The sequence below is a fragment of the Sparus aurata genome, chromosome 14 (genome assembly GCF_900880675.1).
Source record: "Sparus aurata chromosome 14, fSpaAur1.1, whole genome shotgun sequence".
In the NCBI taxonomy this organism is placed as follows: domain Eukaryota; kingdom Metazoa; phylum Chordata; class Actinopteri; order Spariformes; family Sparidae; genus Sparus; species Sparus aurata.
In genome coordinates this window covers 5,971,376-5,989,686 of record NC_044200.1, presented here as the reverse complement: position 1 = coordinate 5,989,686, position 18,311 = coordinate 5,971,376, and the positions used below count along the sequence as shown (strand labels likewise).

Genomic DNA, 18,311 nt, shown 5'->3' with positions numbered 1-18,311 from the left:
GGAAGCTGAAGCGCGTACCCGAGTACACTAAAGCTGATTGGCTGGACCCGAGTGACACAGCTATCGCCAGGGCGCTGATTGGCTGGAGTGAACCAGATGCTCGAGAGCGCCAGAAAACAAGCTTGAGCGGGTGATGCTGGAGTCACCACGGACAGTGCAGAGTTTCCGCTAGTTGGACAGGAGTTTACAGAGGACTGGAGGTGCAGGCTAAGGAGGACTACCCGCTTCTTTTAGAGAGGGAAATTAGCTGCTATGTTGGTTTGAAGAAACTGCGCGCTGACAAGTGTTTTAAACCCGACACTGAGCCACATTGGAGTATTTCATTCATTCAGCAAGCAGAGAAAGGTGAGGAATTCTGTTTTCCCTCCAGTGGTTTGCTACTTGCTGCTAAACTAAGTTATGGAATGCTTATCAGCTGAGCTAGTAATGTTAGCCAGATAGCTAATTAAAGCTTAATTAGCCTTTATGACTGTAAATAAGTCACAGGATAACAAGTAGGACCCTTGATAGGCTCTGCCATACCTACATGTATGGACATATTTGGGTGAATTGGCCCTTTAGTGAGTTATTAACGTTACGTTAACGCTACGTCTCATGTTTCAACTTAGAATTAACGTAATTCGTTAATATCACGTACTAACACATCCAGCTTAACCTGCTACATCAGCTGCACTTCAGCAGGTTAAGTTTCGTTGGCAGTTGGCCAAACTATTAAATAAGCAGCGTGCTAGTTTGGTCCCAGCCGCCAGCTAGCTACGAGCTAATTAGCTGATGTTCTTTCCGCCAAATTCAGCTGACCACTCGTTTGGGTTCTCCCTCTGCTGCCCGAAACGTCCTCAACTCAGTCAGTCACCCCGCTGAGATCATAGTCATTAATCTGCACACATCCTTACTTTTATTTTACAGCAGTTTTCCCAGATGGAAGTTGAATGCCTCGCACTGAAAGACCTCACAAGCCCAAGGAAAAGTTTCAAGGTGGAGCCGGAGGAGGAGGATGGGGGGCAAAGTGAACAAAAGGTAAGGTGCCCTGCTGCTTGATCCTAGGTGTGGTCTGAATAATGTTACAAGTTTCATATGGTAATAGTCAAGGAGAGCTGCAGAATCCGGCCAATCAGGGAGAGATATACATAGCAATGTGGTGGCATGTTGAGAGTGACATGGTTGTAAGATAGGGCCAAGCCAAGGGTGGTTTTGTGCTAGAAACACTAAGATTACTAGAAGAAAAAGTGGTAAAGTAGTTTATTGGTTGAAGAAAATAGCCATGAAGTGTTTAAAAATCTGTGTATTAGCTTGAAAATGACTGATTCTTTATCTAAATACTGGCCCAAATTCACTAACATGCCTCAGGTCTCCCCCTGGGAATACATTTGACTTTCTAAATAAAATCATGGGATGGAGATGTCTGTTTAAACAGCAGCAGATGTAAAATAAAAGATTTCAACAACATTACAGGTTGTAAAGTGTTTCATAATGTCTTCTTTTGCTCCATCGTTTTCATTTTTGAGTCCTTGATATTCCCCCAGTCTTACCAAACGTTTGAAATCTTAACAACTGTGTAACCACAAATCACTTGTCGTAACCCAGGAAAACATCTGCACAGAGTGGAGAAGATCCACGCCGCTGAAATCCACGGACCCCGTTCCCGTTTTGCTCATAGGTAGGCTAGGTGCCACCCCTGACCTGGCCCACATCACCCCCATCAAACAATCAACCCTGGTCGAGCCCTGGACGCCCACGGCCAATCTGAAGATGCTGATCAGCGCTGCCAGCCCAGACATCCGTGACAGAGAGATGAAAAAAGTACTGTTCAGACCCATAGAGAATGAGAAGGACGAGCCAGCAAGTCCAGATGCTGTGGCAGAGGACACAGAGGTGGAGGACTCTTGTCAGGTATGTGAAATGGGACATTTGACCTGTATGCTATATAATCTAAAAAGCAAATGGTTTCAAAAGGTCTCTGACATACTAAATAAGACATCAAAACAGTTCTCTGCTTGGTTTTAAATCCACTGGGCAAAAATCGGTTAGATTGCGCTTTTTGTTTATTAGTTTACTTAAAGAACTGGTCTCACGGGGGAGCCAGACTTTCCACTATCTTAAAAGTCCAGGGAGTAAACACTTTGCCTCCTCACTTCACTCACAGCAGCAGCTGAAATCTCAAGACACTGAATGTTCAGATACACAAATGCAACCACTCAACTATGTCTAATAAATTAAGTCATATTGTATATAAAATGGCAGCTGGAGCCTAAATTCCTTGGAGGTTTTGTGATAAAATTGTGGAAGAGGTGTCACATAAGAGTAACTTAAGGCTCTGGACTGAGATGTGTGATAATGTGTATGATAAAATAACCCATGGTAATTTATCTACTCATACCTTTATTTGTGGGTCCAGTTCGAAGCTGCGGAGGAAGAGGATGATGCCGACAAAAAGCCGAGCAGGAAGCAGAAGAGTCTGGGTCTGCTGTGCCAGAAGTTCCTGGCCCTCTACCCTGATTACCCGCCGCCACACAGCCCCATCTGGATCTCACTGGATGAAGTGGCGACCAATCTTGGTAAGCACCAGCAATTGGGAGTGAGACGATAATGAAAGCAGCTAATGTCTGTTTCATGAACATTAATCACATTTTATGTCATTGGTTCAAACAGTGTGCCACTCGTACTGAGCTGCACTTAATGTCCTTTATATACAAACACTTTTTATTCAAATGCATATATTTCTTACAAATAGAGGGCTAACTTCTCTACTTTCACACTCAAATTGTCAGGAGTGGAGCGGCGGCGCATCTACGACATTGTCAACGTGCTGGAGTCGCTCATGATTGTCGGCCGGATAGCCAAGAACAGCTACACCTGGTACGGTCGTCAGCGGCTGGAGGCCACGCTGGAGGACCTGCAGCGAAGGGGCCGGCAGCAAGGCTACCACCTCCAGATGGAGGTGGCCTCTGAGAGCAGGGAGGCTGGGCCGGGACGAGAGGAAGACGGGACAGAAGGAGATGCTGGCAGTGGTAATGAACTCGTCAATGTTATTTGTACAGCACATGTGATACAAACACACAGCACAAAGTGCTTGCTCAAAATAGACAAAAGATAAGTGATTGGAAAGAAAACCACACCATTTACTTCTGCTAGCACCGTTGCATGTCTTTACCACGGGCGGCAGTTTATTGTCGTACTCAGATTCAGATCAGTTTAATGCTGCATGTGTAAACATTTAAGTGTAGGTTCCATCTCAGGAGCAGCTGCCACCAAACGAACACTACAGCTAAATGATCAATCCTTTCACTCGCAAACACACATGGGTGAATACGGGCCCGGTTTCCATAGTGATCCTCTCTCTTCATACATGCACGCAGCTTTCCGTTAAGAGGGTTTATGTGTGATAATAACGGCACTCATGACAAAGAGGTAGTTTACAAAGGTGACGTGCTTTCAGGCGATGTCCATTAAGTAGTTGATGTGTGCTGGTTGAATGTGATGACCTCAGGAAATATTTACATAATAGCTGTCATCATGTCAGCAAACACAGGCAGCTGAAATGGTGTCATTAAGGCATCAGCTGCACATTCCAGCCTTCATATTTTCATGGTTTATAATCTCATTATTTCAGCATTGGTAAACAAGTTGGAAACAATGAAGTCCACAAGATGTGAACACGAAGATGATATCATATGAAGGGTTGGAAGGTTGATACTGAAACCGCAAATGTTGCATCAGAGGACTTTAGCGTGCAGATTTGAGGCTTGTTTTCTGAATTTAAACAGTTTATTTTTCTCATTTGTGGTGGTTGGAGAGGAACCTCCATTTTCACCTTTAATGTGCAATTTCACCTGGGATTCAACAAAGGTCATCTTGAAGATCAACACAGACCAATCTAACATTGGCAAAGTAAATTGAATATAATCATTAGAGCTGGAGAATCTTGGCACACCTATCTCCTTCATGGTAGATTTATTTGACTGCATCACTCTGACATATTTGCGTCTTTCTCTGTTATCCGTAGCTGGTGGCAACAGGAAAGACAAATCTCTGCGCATCATGAGCCAGAAGTTTGTCATGCTCTTCCTGGTGTCCAAGACACAGACGGTTACTCTGGACGCAGCAGCAAAGATCCTCATCGAGGAGAGCCAGGACTCGTCAAGCCACAGCAAATACAAAAGTAAGAAAAGAAAGGATGTAACCCAAAAATCCTGTTTTTTGTTTTCTGTTTTATCAACACTAAACCTCATCTCCATCCGCAGCTAAAGTGCGTCGATTGTACGACATCGCTAATGTGCTGACCAGCCTGGGCCTCATAAAGAAGGTCCACGTGCGTGAGGAGAGAGGCAGGAAGCCGGCCTTCAAGTGGCTCGGCCCTGTTGAATTCAAAAACACTGCAAATGCGGGTAAGATTTAAATACAAGCTTTGTTAACGACATGATCACAGTCACCTGTCAGGTGTTTTGGATAAACAAGTCAACCAAGCAGCAGTTTTATTGCCAATAACTTCATTTGTCATTGTTGCTGTCATGCTAACTCAGTAACTGTCATCATCTGCAGAAAATACTGTGAACATGGCAGCCGTCAATCTACCTGAGGCCGCACAGCCAATGACAAGCCAGGACCTCAGAAAAGCCAAGATGGCGCGGCACGCCTCTTTCAACATCATGCCAACTTCTGTGGCTATCCAGCGGCAGTTCAGCTCTGCGCCTAGCAGTCCGCGGCAAGAACCTGCAGGTATTGTACACACCCATGTTTGTGTATGTATGTCAAACAGAGCAGTTTGTTACTGTGCAACATTTCTATATTCTTGTCTGATGATTTGTTTTCTTTCCTCGCACTGCAGGTCTCTCAAACCTGCCTGTGGATTATTCAAAAAGGACTGCAGGCAACAACGCAGTGTGTCGACTGCAGTTTGAAAACAGCACCGAGTGAGTTACTAACACGCACATACACACCGATACACAGCCTGTCTGTAATCACCCTTGTGATTCTTAGTTCAGATTTATCTGCCTTCATCCTCTACAGATTTACTGCCAAACAATTTACTGCACACATTAGCTCTTTCTGCTAACCGCTGCAGGGCAGTCAATCAGTATTACTGTAGAGAATCCACCTCAGCTACCTAGGACAAGGGGAAAGAGTCCACTAGTTGTTTGTGGATTTTAGTTGTCAACTATGAACTGTAATTCTTTAAAGGAAAAAAAGGTCAAACTTCTTTTATTCCAGCTGAATTCTATACTCCTCTGTGACAGTACTGAGTTATGGACAAAATAAGACATTTTTAGGACATCATCTTTGGCTTTGGGAAACACTGGTCAAATTTTTAAACCATTTTCTGACATATTGAATACAAAACAACTTCAGACTGAAGCTAAACAATTAGATCAAGTGATTATTGGCACGGTAAACATCTGACAGCGTCTTAGTTATAAGATGCCAAGGCTCACCACTTCCTGTCTCTCATACATAATAATTCACACTCACTGCTAGTGTTTGCATTGGCCCAAGTGTTTAGCTTCAGGCTACATGAAACATGAGCTGACTGCTGCGGATATGAAGAGTTTTTGTCTGTGCGTGTGTGCATTGGCTCCAGAGATAGAGAACACAGGGCTTGATGTTATTTCTGCGGTCGGCCTGCTTGTAGCCAAACCATGGCTGCCTCATGACCGTGGCTGTTAAGTGTTTTTGGAAGGAGGGAGATAATGGGACACAGAAGTGCGTGTTGAAAGAGGATATTTTAAAATGAAGCTGGGTAAGAGTGCACCAGAGGCAGTGGTAGCCCACAGGATAAGATGGGAGGTTCCTAGCTTGGAGGTGGCCAGTTCGAAGCGAGGGAGATCAGAGTGACATCTCACCCCCTTTCTACGACAAGAACTTTTCCACGGATTTGAGAACCATGCTGTGTTTTGACTGGTGAAAGGCTGGAACCGCAGTTCTTGTGCCATATAGGGCTGCAACCAACAATTATTTTCATTATTGGTGGATCTCCCGATTCTTTTCATGATAATTGTTGAGTACTTCAGTCTTGAAAGTGTCAAGCAATTGTGAAAAATGCTCATCACAAATCCCCACAGCCTAAATTGACATCCACACATAGCTCCCTTTGTCCAACAGTCCAAATCCCAAAGATTCTTCATTTACTGTCAGAAATGACAAGCAAGCAGCAAATCCTCGCATTTTTAAAACTGGAACTAGCAAACGTTTGAAATTAATGTCAGAAAAATGACTGAAGCAGTTAATCAATTAATTAATTCATCATTGCAGCTCTAGTGCCAAAAGTACCTTTTGTAATGATAATTAGTTAACTAGAGGGGAGTTAGAGGGATGAAATGAGAAATAATTTACTTTGTGGATTTTGCCATTGCAGTCACGCAATAAAGCAGATGAGAACAAAACACATTATCGGTGCTTTGATTGGGCCATAAACTTTGGCCCAGACTGCTTCAACATTCACTGCATTCAATGTAAAATGACCCAATTTACATTAGTTGCTACCTTCTGGTTTCTCTGCAGTAACCGTCCCAGCGCAGCACTGCAGACGCCCGCGAGCAGAAGCCTGCCGCCTCCGTCCTCCACCCATCACACACTGCTGTCACGTTCCATCCACCCAGAGCACCTCTTCACACCATCCTCCTCCCCCCACTGCTTGGCCTACCTGCCCAGCCTGTCCCAGCCCTCGGTGGTCATGCTATACAGGGCGCCGGACAATCCTGACCAGGTGCCTGAAGGTCAGAGATCGCCCAGGTTGCCGTCCGAGGAGGGGAGGAAGAGAAGGAGAGAGGAAGGGGAAGACGAGGAGACGGTGGCGAAAAAGAGGGGAACGTCTGCGTTGGAGGAAGGTGACAAGGTGAGGTGGTGTTAGATGTGTTTTGGTACGAAATAAGTGTGATTATTGTTAGATTTTCTTTCACCACAATACTCATTTTGTGAAGATTGACGGGTAACGACATGATCATTTTGCTTCAGTGCAGTAATGTGATTATACGAGGTCTTTTTCTCTGTGTAGATTCTGGATAGTGGAGCGTTAAATTGAAAATATGGCTGGCTGATGAGGATAACTCATCCCTGGTGTAATTAAAGACTAATCGTATTAGTTATGTTTAGGATAAATGATAATTGGAAAACCTTCGCAATCTTAGTAATTCTAAACGTCTCAGTTTTCACGATAAAATGGCCTTTTAGAAAGGTAAATTAGACAGTAGAATATTAATGATTTCACATCAAGAAAATGAACTTGGCAGAAGTTAACTCCAGTGCTTAATCAGCGCAGGGGTTTCAGTGCCGAGGCATAAATTGTTACGCGTTATGACATAAAATGTTAATTCACAATGGGTTGTAAATGGTTGGTTCCTCCATCCTTAATGTCCATAATGAGGTCCAGGTTAATTTATTCCCAGTGTTTGTCTTTCCTTTCAGATGAGAGCTGCGTCAGCTGGGTGTTCACAGACTGGGAGCAGCAGGACTTCCCCCAGTCGCCCAGCAGGCCCCTCCAGAGAGCAGCCGGTCGATGAGGGTCAAGTAGGCAACAGCAACAGTGAGCCCGCCCAGCCATCACACTACCTCTACGTCCCCAACAATGCAGGTATGTACACAAGTTTGTGAAAGAAATCAATTAACATAAGAATCTTGATTCTCATGCTTCCTTACACGTTTTTTTTTAGACCGAGTCCATAGAAAAATGTTTAAATTTTTTCTCCTGATCTGTCTTCTCCAGGTCTGAACAGCCTCAACTTCCTCCTCTCTGCCGGTCAGTCACCAGCCGGTCTAGCACTTCCTCCCAGCAGCGTTCCTACCCTGGCGCTGCCCTACGTCCTGCTGCCCTCTGCAACCCTCTCCCACTACCCCCTGATAGCCAGCGGTCTACCACAGCAAGGCTCTGACGGCCACAACAAACTGAGCTTCAGCCTACCCGCCATGATGTCACCGGCTCAGTTTATGGTGGGGGCGACGCCGTACGGCCTGACAGCAGCACCGGAGATGAGCAGGTCACCGGTGCCTACACCGTCCACTCCAGAACAGAGCAGGCTGTACGGTTCAGCGGCTGGCATGCCACATTCCCCCTCAGGACCATGTCAGACAGTCAGTGTCAGCACACCAGAACCACTGGTAAGACACACGCACACACACACACACACAACTCTGCACTAAAACTGTGTTAACTCCAACATAATTTGCCATCATTATGACACATGACCTTTCTGCTATCAGGCAAAATGCCACAACACAGCTTGACATGAAAGCAAGTGCAGCATCTGTTTTTGTGGAAGGTTTCCACTCATTTCCTCATTGAGACACTTCCTGTGTGCCACGGCGGTTTAAGTTGATTAATCTCCGAGTTGTTAAATAGGGATTAATGTCCTTGTCTGCAAAGCCCAACACAGCCTGCCAGCAGTGCTCCTCTCATACAGAGTCGCTTCAGACGACCTGCTGAGGAGCTGGATGGCAAATGAATGTAGCATTAGAGACAATGTGACGAGTCAATGACTGTGCTTTACTGAGGCATCAATCAGGGGTGTCCTCTGTTTGCCACCCACTTCCACAGTTAATATGGGTGGAGTAATACCTTCATAAAAGGGTTCAGATGTTGGTTACTAGAACGCATTCTGTCATTCATTCCAGATATTACGTTTTGTAAAACGGCACACAAAATCCTGGCAGACCATAACCACGTAGGAACTCGTTTTCACATTTAAGGAAAAAACTAAAGTTAATAAACGCAGGATGTCAGAATCAATTGGTAATTCAGGTCTCAGTATTGACCAAAATCTCTATTTTCTTATTTTTGACATTATCAAGCAGCCGTATTAGCTACTCCTATCAGATTTTCCCATTTGAAGCATCCAGAAAATATCCAGAACACAACATATATAAGTTTGACCTTGAATGCACATCCAAGGAAATGAATAAAAATGCTCTTCAATCCTTAAGTACATTGTCTAAATGTGTCTGCTCTTCTCCATCTTCACAGACCCCACATACGCCAAAGGAAACGACACCGTCCGCTTCTAAGGCTTTCTTCCAGACGCCGGGCACACTGGGAAGTGCAGTCAGCGCTGTGCCAGCGACCCGAAAGAGAGGCTCAGCACAGAGAAGACTGGACGTCGGCCACCCTCCCACCAGTTAGACGTGTGAGGAGATGAATAAATGGTGCTGTTTTAACGCTCAGGTGTTGATCCTAAAAGTGAAGAATATGGTTTCAAACCATTGGTGCTTTGTTAGTTTACTAATGAAAGGTTTCCTTCCAAAATGCAAGAATGTAAGTGTAAGCACAAGATCTTAAGACGTCATTTTGAAATGAAACTCTCACTTATCAGTCGTTACATTAACAGTTCAAATGTGCCTCCTGGAAGCTAGATTTCAGACTGATTGAGTGAAGCAGTATTGCCAATGTGACAGTGCCCTCCTGTGGTGGGAGTCGGCCGCTGCTCTGTTTTATATTCCAGCCTTAATTTTCCCTCCCAGATATGATCACGCTACCTAATCCCCATCACTTGTGTATTATAGCCCAATTGCTATTTATATTTTAGATAATATATGTTGATTACAGGGACTGTAATAAAACATTTACTTTGTTTTTAGCACTAAGTATTTGACATTTTGTACGTCTCATGTTGAAGTGATTGCCTTTAGTTGGCCCCTTCAAGGTTTTCTTACAATATCAAGGTTTGATAGGAAATCTATAAGCTGCTGATCACTGAAAAACATCGATGGTAGCAGACAAATGTCTCACGGTTCATGTCAGACATCACTGTGAGGAGAAAATCACTAAAGCCTTAAATGTTTACAGCCAGCTGAGCATCTCAAGGAACTGTTCTTAGAATTCATTTGCTCATCAGGAAGACAGATGTCACTGGTGCTGTGTGTGTTTTCACTGAGTATCTGTAACCAAAGTGCATGATGGTTAAACTCCAGAATAGAGCTGCAATGATTAATTGATTAGTTGTCAAGTTTCTATTTTGATAGTCAGAAGTCAGAATTCTCTGATTCGCTGCTTTTAGTTGTGATCAAAATTTCCCCCATTTTATAGACATAACTAATCAATTAATCAAGAATCATAGTCGCAGCCCAACACCAAACCCTCTAACTCTGTTACTGACGACTAAAGAACAATGTGACGATGCTCTCGGGTACTTGAATACTTGTGAATTCACTTGAAGTGGAATTTGAAAAGATATCAGAGTACTGTAAAGAAAGACTCAGCCTTAATTTATCCAAGGAGAGTAGACTGAGTTGAAATGCTGTCTTTTTTTTAGCAGCACTGTTCCACATTTAATAGAGTCTGGAGACTCTCAGGATGACCACTGTCTGCTGTTGTCTGGTGCAAGTTGAGGGGTTGAGTGCCTTACACAAAGACGCCCTGAGTAGTCGCCTCGGTACAGATTTTCTCAGGTTGTCCAGGGATTTGTGTGAACGGCCCTCAAGTGTTGCCTCCAGACGACCCAGCCTGAATACTGGTGCTTTGTAAGGGACTCATTCAGGACAGCTTAGCGATGTCACACCAAAGGGTGCACAGATAATCCACTCTGACCGGTGGATGTGTAGTTGTTAATGTACAGTTATGTCAGTAATTATTTTTGTACATCGTATTCATAGTGTCATTCATACTTTCACATGCAGAACGTTAAATGCTGCTTTCTGTGTTTTTAAAATGATGTTTAATGCACTGCTAGTTTTAGACATTGTGTCTGCTGATGTATCTTTCTACAAAGCTCAGAGCCGTTCATACACTGTAGCTCTGCTCTCTCTGTAGTTGTGGGCCAAACCGGTTTTCTTCTGTAAGACTTTCATTTAAAAAAAAAATCTATGATGCTGACCTGCCTTGTCAAGTGTATGCTTTTAATTTGAAGGAAATTGTGACTGCGTTTTCTAGGAATGTGCAAGTAAACAATAATCTGCATTTGGGTGGTCCTTAACCACTGGTAATCTGGAATTTGTAGATTTAAGCCTGAAATGAATTGATCAGGGGTGGCCATGTTCATTATTATCAGAAATCTATTTGCTAAACGGCCTCGGAACTGAGCTTCTGATCAATGTTTTTGATCATATAAGAGACCTATCAACAAAACACCTTTTTTAATAAATGAATGAATAGCTATAAAAGTCAGTTATCCAATGGGGGTTTTCCTTTATTACATGTAAGGATATTCACACATTTTACTCACATGGGGTTTGTACTGTTACCTCATCTGGACTGGATAAACCCTTGTCACACAAACCTTGTCCTTTCATGTTTCCCATTATAATCTGTGTTTAAATGACAAAAGTTTCCACATTCTATTAATAAGAAAACTTTTATTTCAAAAATAATTATAATACTGTTTTATACTAGACTGGGGTTGCATTATCACAAGTGTTAGCCTGTCATCGCTGCAGAATCTGAATCTGCAAGTAACTAGTGACTAACAAAGAGATGGAGAAATGGTACGTCAAAATTGTACTTAATCCCAGTATTTGGGTAAATTGAAGATCGTTACATTCCATTACTGGCTATTCTAAATTTTGACACAAAGATGGAAAAAAAAAACATAATTTGATCCCTAATCCAAATGTTGACAGATGCTACCAATAATTCAGAGTCCAGCTCGGAGTTGCCTGGCTAAAAGGAGGCAAACCCTGCTGATGTGGTGCTGATAACCTGGTGCAGCAAAGCCTGCTGCGTTGTACACTTTCAACGTTTAAATATATGATGGAACTGATTATGTTGGTAAAGCAGCAGTTTTATGATGTGTTATTCCAAAAACAAATATCAAATGTCTCAGTAAAAAAGCAGAAAGGTGGTTAAAATTCAAATTACACATGCGGTATAGTCATCGTTAATCGGAGGGTTACATCCTTAATTATGACGAATAAAATCCCACATTTCGCACATCAAGTGTGATCTCGGTGTCGGATCGAGCTGATTGAGCCGCACTTAAAAAAACACACACTCCATCTGTCCGGACACATCACCATCTAATCAGAGCTCTTACGCCAGCACTAAAACTGAGCTGCCTGTAGATGTGTTTGGCCCCTGAGAGGCATTTATGACACCAAACCACAGCAGATGGGACGATTAACTTTATATACATAGATAGTTTAGCCAGGATCTGCCGTGACCAGTAAACACTGTTCCAGAGGCAAAACAGAACAATTAACTTTCAAATACACATCACTACTACACAGGATTATATTATAATGTGGATTGATCTACATTTTCTACATAGTTCCCAGCCAGTGTTGGCTTATCACTTAATTCATCAACATCAGTGTCTATATTTTCCAGCAGATCATACCGTTAACAGAAAACAATCATTTTCAACCATGTTAACTCTGTACCAGTCCAGTTGTGTGAGACTTGCTGTCTTTCTTTGTTTGGGGCTAATTTTCCAAAATCCCTCAAGACTGATTGCAGGAGATTCAGATCACCTGTGCACAGGGTGGGCAGACTGACCCCTGATTGAGGAGTGGAAGCAGCTTGAGGGCATTTCCCTCCCAGCCAGTAAAGGTGTGATGACACCCTTTTTCTGAAGGCTTAAAAGAGGTGGGGAATGATACACAGGTGGCTCTCACCCTCATTCTGAATCTGTCCCTGACCAGTGATGTGCACAAGGGGGGGGGCAGGGGGCCCAGTCACCCCCCCCCCCCCCCCCGGGTCCCAATTGTTGAAAAACGCGTGCTAAAGTGCCCTCCTGAGAGCCAAAATGCACGCTAAAGTGCCCTCCTGAGAGCCAAAAAAGCGTGCCAAAGTGCCCTCTTGGTTGGCAAAACACACTAAACTGCCCCCTTGGCTGGTTAGAACATGATAAACTCCTCTTGGGAGCCAAAACACGTGCTAAAGTGCCCTCTTGGGAGCCAAAACACGCGCTAAAGTGCCCTCTTGGGAGCCAAAACACGTGCTAAAGTGCCCTTCTTTTCGCCCCTGCCCTTCAAAAAGTCTGCGCACGCCACTGTCCCTGACCCACTGAGAGTCTCATTCCCCTTTAGATTGCCAGCCAGAAACTCTGGTCAGTTTAGTTCATATTGGGTTTTCTTAACTATCCACATTATTTAAAGTGAGGAAACTGTGTTTATGTGGGAACCCCTTTAAAATCCAAGCCCCTGTACACCATCAGTTTTACATTTTATTTCCTGTAGGAGGCAGTTATTCATTGTCCAAGTATGCGGACATTGGGCATTCCCCCCCTCCCCCCAGATTTTCACGTTTATATTTTAATGTAGGTTTGGCTTGCCTGTAAACAATTTACTGCGAATAACACCACAACCTGACACCCACTTCACCTTTGGTAAAACTACAGACCAGCACAATGATGACATTTACCAACATAAGCAATGATTGCTCTGAACAGACACATGACGAACGCTGACAAGAAGTATTTTGGAACGTAAAGCTGAGCGCAGGTGGCGAAAAACAAATCTCCAGGTTCATTTTGACATTTATAAAGAGAGACTTTACATTTTTAATTTAGAATTAAAAAAGTCAAGGCAGTCCTTCTTCTCAGACATTATCACCAAGAACAAAAATAATGCTCGTGCCTTGTTTGCTACTGTCGACAGGTTAACAAACCCTCCTGTGCCAGTAGCAGCTGAACATCTGTCTACCAGGGCCTGTAATGAATTTGCATCATTCTTCACTGCCAAAATTCAGAACATTAGACAAGTGGTCAGTGCCACTCTACCAGGTACTGGAGGTGTGTTGTCGTTTTGTCCACCTAAACCCAACTCTAATACCCTGACACAATTTGATCCAATTAATGACAAAAACCTTCAAGACATTATACAGCATTCGAAGTCTTCCTCCTGCAGCCTGGATATTTTACCAGCAGGGTTCTTCAAAAAAGTTTCAGACTGCATGATTCCAGACCTGCTACAGATTGTTAACACGTCTCTTCTCTCAGGTGTCTTCCCCCAAGCCATTAAGACAGCAGTCATTAAACCACTCCTGAAGAAGAGAACTCTAGACACATCAGTAATGAATAACTATAGGCCCATTTCAAACCTCCCAATTTTAAGTAAAATAATTGAAAAAGCTGTCTTTCAACAGCTGAACAATTACTTAATAACAAATGGCTGTTTTGATGTTTTCCAATCAGGATTTCGACCACATCACAGCACTGAGACAGCCCTCGTTAAGGTCTTCAACGACATTCATTCAAACACAGACAGCGGAAAAATCTCAGTCTTAGTATTACTGGATCTCAGTGCTGCGTTTGACACAGTCGACCATAATATACTACTGGACCGACTGGAAAACTGGGTTGGACTCTCTGGTACAACACTAAAGTGGTTTAAATCTTATCTAAATGAGAGAGATTACTTTGTGTCTATTGGTGACTACACATCTGAACGGATGAAAATGACAAGTGGAGTACCCCAGGGCTCCATTCTGGGGCCTCTACTATTCAACATTTACATGCTCCCTCTAGCTCAAATAATGGAAAACAATGAAATTTGCTACCATAGTTACGCAGATGACACACAAATTTACATAACCATATCACCAGGGGACTATAATCCCATACATACCCTGAGTAGATGCATTGAACAAATCAATAATTGGATGTGTCATAATTTTCTTCAGTTAAACAAAGATAAGACTGAAATAATTGTTTTTGGATCCAAGGAAGAACGACTTAAAGTCTCTGCTCAGCTTCAGTCTGTAATGTTGAAAACTACAGACCAAGCCAGAAACCTTGGTGTGACTATGGACTCAGACATGAATTTCAGCAGCCATATTAAGACAGTTACAAAGTCAGCCTACTATCACCTTAAGAATATATCCAGGATAAGAGGGCTTATGTCTCGGCAGGATTTGGAGAAACTTGTTCACGCATTTATCTTCAGCAGACTCGACTACTGTAATGGTGTCCTTACAGGACTCCCTAAAAACTCCATCAGACAGCTGCAGCTGATTCAGAACGCTGCTGCTCGAGTCCTAACAAGAACCAAAAAAGTAGATCACATCACTCCAGTTCTTAGATCTTTACACTGGCTTCCTGTCTATCAAAGAATAGATTTCAAAGTCCTGTTGTTGGTTTATAAAGCATTGAATGGTTTCGGGCCAAAATACATTTCTGATCTGCTGCCGCGTTATGAACCATCCAGACCTCTGAGATCGTCAGGTACCGGTCTGCTTTCAGTCCCCAGAGTCAGAAGTAAACATGGAGAAGCAGCTTTCAGTTACTATGCGCCACATATTTGGAACAAACTCCCTGAAAATTGCAGGTCTGCTCCAACACTCACCTCTTTTAAATCAAGACTTAAAACATTTCTTTTTGCCATTGCTTTTAACTGAAGCAATTCAAGTCTTTGAACTGCATTATTACTCTGACTCAACAGTCTTGTTTCTTTTAAAGCTTTTCTATTTTAGCCTACTTGTTTTGATGTTTGTCTCTTAATGTTTTTACTGGTCTTAAAATGCTATTTTTATTTATTTTTCATCATTATTATTATTATTATTATTATTATTATTATTATTATTATTATTATTATTTTAATGCAATTTTTAATGTCTTTTAAATGAAATGTTTATGTCTTTTAATGTAATTTGTGTGTGCCTGTAAAGCACTTTGAGTTGCCTTGTGCCTGAATTGTGCTATACAAATAAACTTGCCTTGCCTTGCCTAAAACAGTTGCTTACAAAACGTAACATTTTCATTTTGGAATATAAAACAGCCAACGTGACAAACGGCTCAGCACAATGCATGATGGGAAAAAGGGAGCCACCTTTGCCGCTCAACACTGTCTTATACCTCACAGTCACAATAAAGTTGCTCACTAGTTTGTGAAATACATTGCTGGAAAGTTGACAAAAACACATTTTCTTAAAGCTTTGTTGTGAAAACTACCAGAATGGTTCAAGATATCTGTTAAATAACAGACAAATCTATGAAACGACACAACACAGTACCTTTAAACATAAAATACCGAACCTTTTATTGCTTTTTACTGTTGATCTTCGCTTAATTCATTTAATTTGATAGATGCAATTACAGTACTGAAACTTGAATGTCACATTTTCAATTTGAAAATAATATGGAAAGATGTTTTTATGTGGAAAAAATTTATTGCCAAAATAATATTACAATTCTGTAAAATGAAATAAAAACAATCACATAATTAGTTCTAATACCACCACTGCTACTACCACATCCATGCTATGAGCTAGATAGCTTTAATACATGCAGAGCCCAAAAACCCTTAAATCTAAGAAACATAGCTGCACTGAAGAGTGGGTTAAATGTCTACCACAGCGATGTGAGGGAAAGACTGATATCAGTTACAGGGAGTGTTAGCAGCAGTAATATTCACTTCAACAAGAGCTTTTTGTTTGAAGGCCACATTTTACAAACCTGGCAGCACACCTGGGTTTAATAAGCCCCCAAAGTGTAACGTGGAAGGAATTTCGGAGACCAGCAGCAAAGAAACAAAGCGTGGAGCAGGTAGAGCTGCTGCCTCCCCGCTTTGCCTTATATGGACACAGAGGCTGGAGGTGAGGACATCCCAGAGCAGAGCCACGGATACATGAATGGAAATGAATGGCGTGGTTTGTACCAAAGATGAAAAGTGGGGCATCTAGAGGGAGAACAAAGGTGCATGTATGATGATAATGGGGTGGTTTACGGTACTCTCAAAGGTTACACCAGAGGGTACACCAAATGACGTGTTTTTCAGATGTGTACAAGAGCTGATGTCTCTTGTAAGGGAATGAGGAACCCTCCAAACACTAGTTCTTAACACTCGTTCTCCGACCTTGGAGACTTTGACTACAGAGCAGCTTTATTTCCCATACTCCCAGACTCCTGACTTCAACAATCCCATAAAAATGTGTGTAAGTAGCATAAAGGGATTACAACTTCCTCCGTCTGTGCTGTGATGTGAAAATCAAATGAATCTTTACACGCACACTGCGATGGAGAAACTGAAGTGAGGAAGATGTTTTAGCTATTGAGCTGCGACACTGTTTGCTAGTACCAGGATCTTAAAAATCAACCTTGCAAGTTGGATCTTTTATCTTGCAATTTGTTTAATTCAGGACCAGGTCCTATTTGCTTTACGATATATATATAACATTTTACGTTTTAGGGCATTTATCAGGTGCTTTTTGTCAGTCATCAACAAAACTGATGGCGCTGGCTGCCATGCAAGGTGCCGACCAGCTCATCAGAAGCAGTTTGGATTTCAGTACCTTGCCCAAGGACACTTCACAGACGAGGGGAATTGAACCAGCAACTTTTCGTTAACAAGATGCTGGCTCTACCCCTGAGCCACAGCCACCCATGATATCTGAACCCTGTTACTGATGTTTTACTTCAGCCTTACTCCGTAGGTAACTTGACTTGAGTCCCGACGTGGAATTGGAAGTTAAGAACTGACTTGACTTGTGACACCCTCGCTCAAATGACTCGTCTGTGTTCTGTCAATGATTTCCGTTCATTCATTGTTTGTTTGAATGCATTTAATTCATTTTATATCAATAACCGCACAAGCACAGCATACTGTCATACTTGTGAACAGGTTACATAAATCAGCATATGATATAAAGATCAGATACTGCAGGGAAGACTGCTGTGGCTTCTTTGTGGCTCAGAGCATGTGATGGATTTAGTATCTGCACATGATTTAATCACTAAGTACATTTTGCCAGACAGTATATGGCCTAAAATGACCATCTCATTTATATTTTCCAGCTATTGTGATCATGTTCTGATCTTTTTTAATAGAATGTTCCTTTAAATTAGTCGTCAGTCTTTGAAGTTACGTTTCAGATATTGCTTACGAGAATGAAGCTGATCTAATATTGTTTTGTCAAGTGCTCTATTGTTATTGACCTTTGAAAAAAATAAATAGCTTTATTGAAAAATAATTAAGCTGAGTATTGCTGGCGTCAGTGCAGGTTACTGTCGGTTTATCTAAGATTTGCTGTGCCTCTGTTTACATCCAGTCTTTAATTAGGCATAATTCAAGCCTACCCTCCCCAAGAGGGCTTAATTTCATGTTCTAACCTTGAAATTAAATTTAATAAATCATGCCAGTCTGCTCCCAGTGTCGCCATGTAGCTCCGCTGTGGTGAGACTTGCAGCGATGCCATGAGAGAGGTTGTGAAACTAAAGGTCAGAGGTTTCATAAGCAGTCCTGTAACACTGCGCTGTATACTGGCTCGGTTCTTCATGTTGTTGCCCCATTACAGAGTTAGCTTAAAGCCAAAAGGAACGGTGATGGATGTACATTTCTACTTTTGAATGATCTGATTTTTTTTTCTAGAACTAAGCTTGTGGACAAAGGGTTCAGTTCCACAGTAAGACAACGGGTTGTCTGTCTTTTTCATTTGGATCACAGATGTCAGCCATGTT

At 42.4% G+C, this 18,311-nt stretch overlaps 1 protein-coding gene across 2 annotated transcripts; it reads left to right on the top strand.

The window, feature by feature from the left end:
• The first annotated feature begins 77 nt into the window (after positions 1 to 77).
• On the top strand, positions 78 to 10,795 carry e2f7 (E2F transcription factor 7). 2 transcript variants are annotated; one of them, XM_030439223.1, is made up of 13 exons: positions 78 to 345; positions 910 to 1,017; positions 1,585 to 1,890; positions 2,396 to 2,555; positions 2,769 to 3,008; positions 4,004 to 4,159; positions 4,242 to 4,385; positions 4,540 to 4,716; positions 4,826 to 4,910; positions 6,496 to 6,829; positions 7,399 to 7,564; positions 7,697 to 8,088; positions 8,951 to 10,795. In XM_030439223.1, exons 2-13 carry the CDS (start codon positions 919 to 921, stop codon positions 9,104 to 9,106), a joined length of 2,415 nt encoding a protein of 804 aa, XP_030295083.1. In that variant the 5' UTR covers positions 78 to 345; positions 910 to 918; the 3' UTR covers positions 9,107 to 10,795. The 2 variants fall into 2 exon arrangements, with proteins under 2 accessions (XP_030295083.1, XP_030295082.1); XM_030439222.1 differs by having other exon boundaries at positions 907 to 1,017.
• The last annotated feature ends 7,516 nt before the right edge of the window (positions 10,796 to 18,311 follow it).

Excerpts from the sequence above, each read along its gene's own strand:
- e2f7 (XM_030439223.1), top strand. The coding sequence starts at position 919 with ATGGAAGTTGAATGCCTCGCACTGAAAGACCTCACAAGCCCAAGGAAA. Across the intron at positions 1,891-2,395 it reads AGGTGGAGGACTCTTGTCAG|TTCGAAGCTGCGGAGGAAGA; the intron begins GTATGTGAAATG and ends TTGTGGGTCCAG. Across the intron at positions 3,009-4,003 it reads AGAAGGAGATGCTGGCAGTG|CTGGTGGCAACAGGAAAGAC; the intron begins GTAATGAACTCG and ends TGTTATCCGTAG.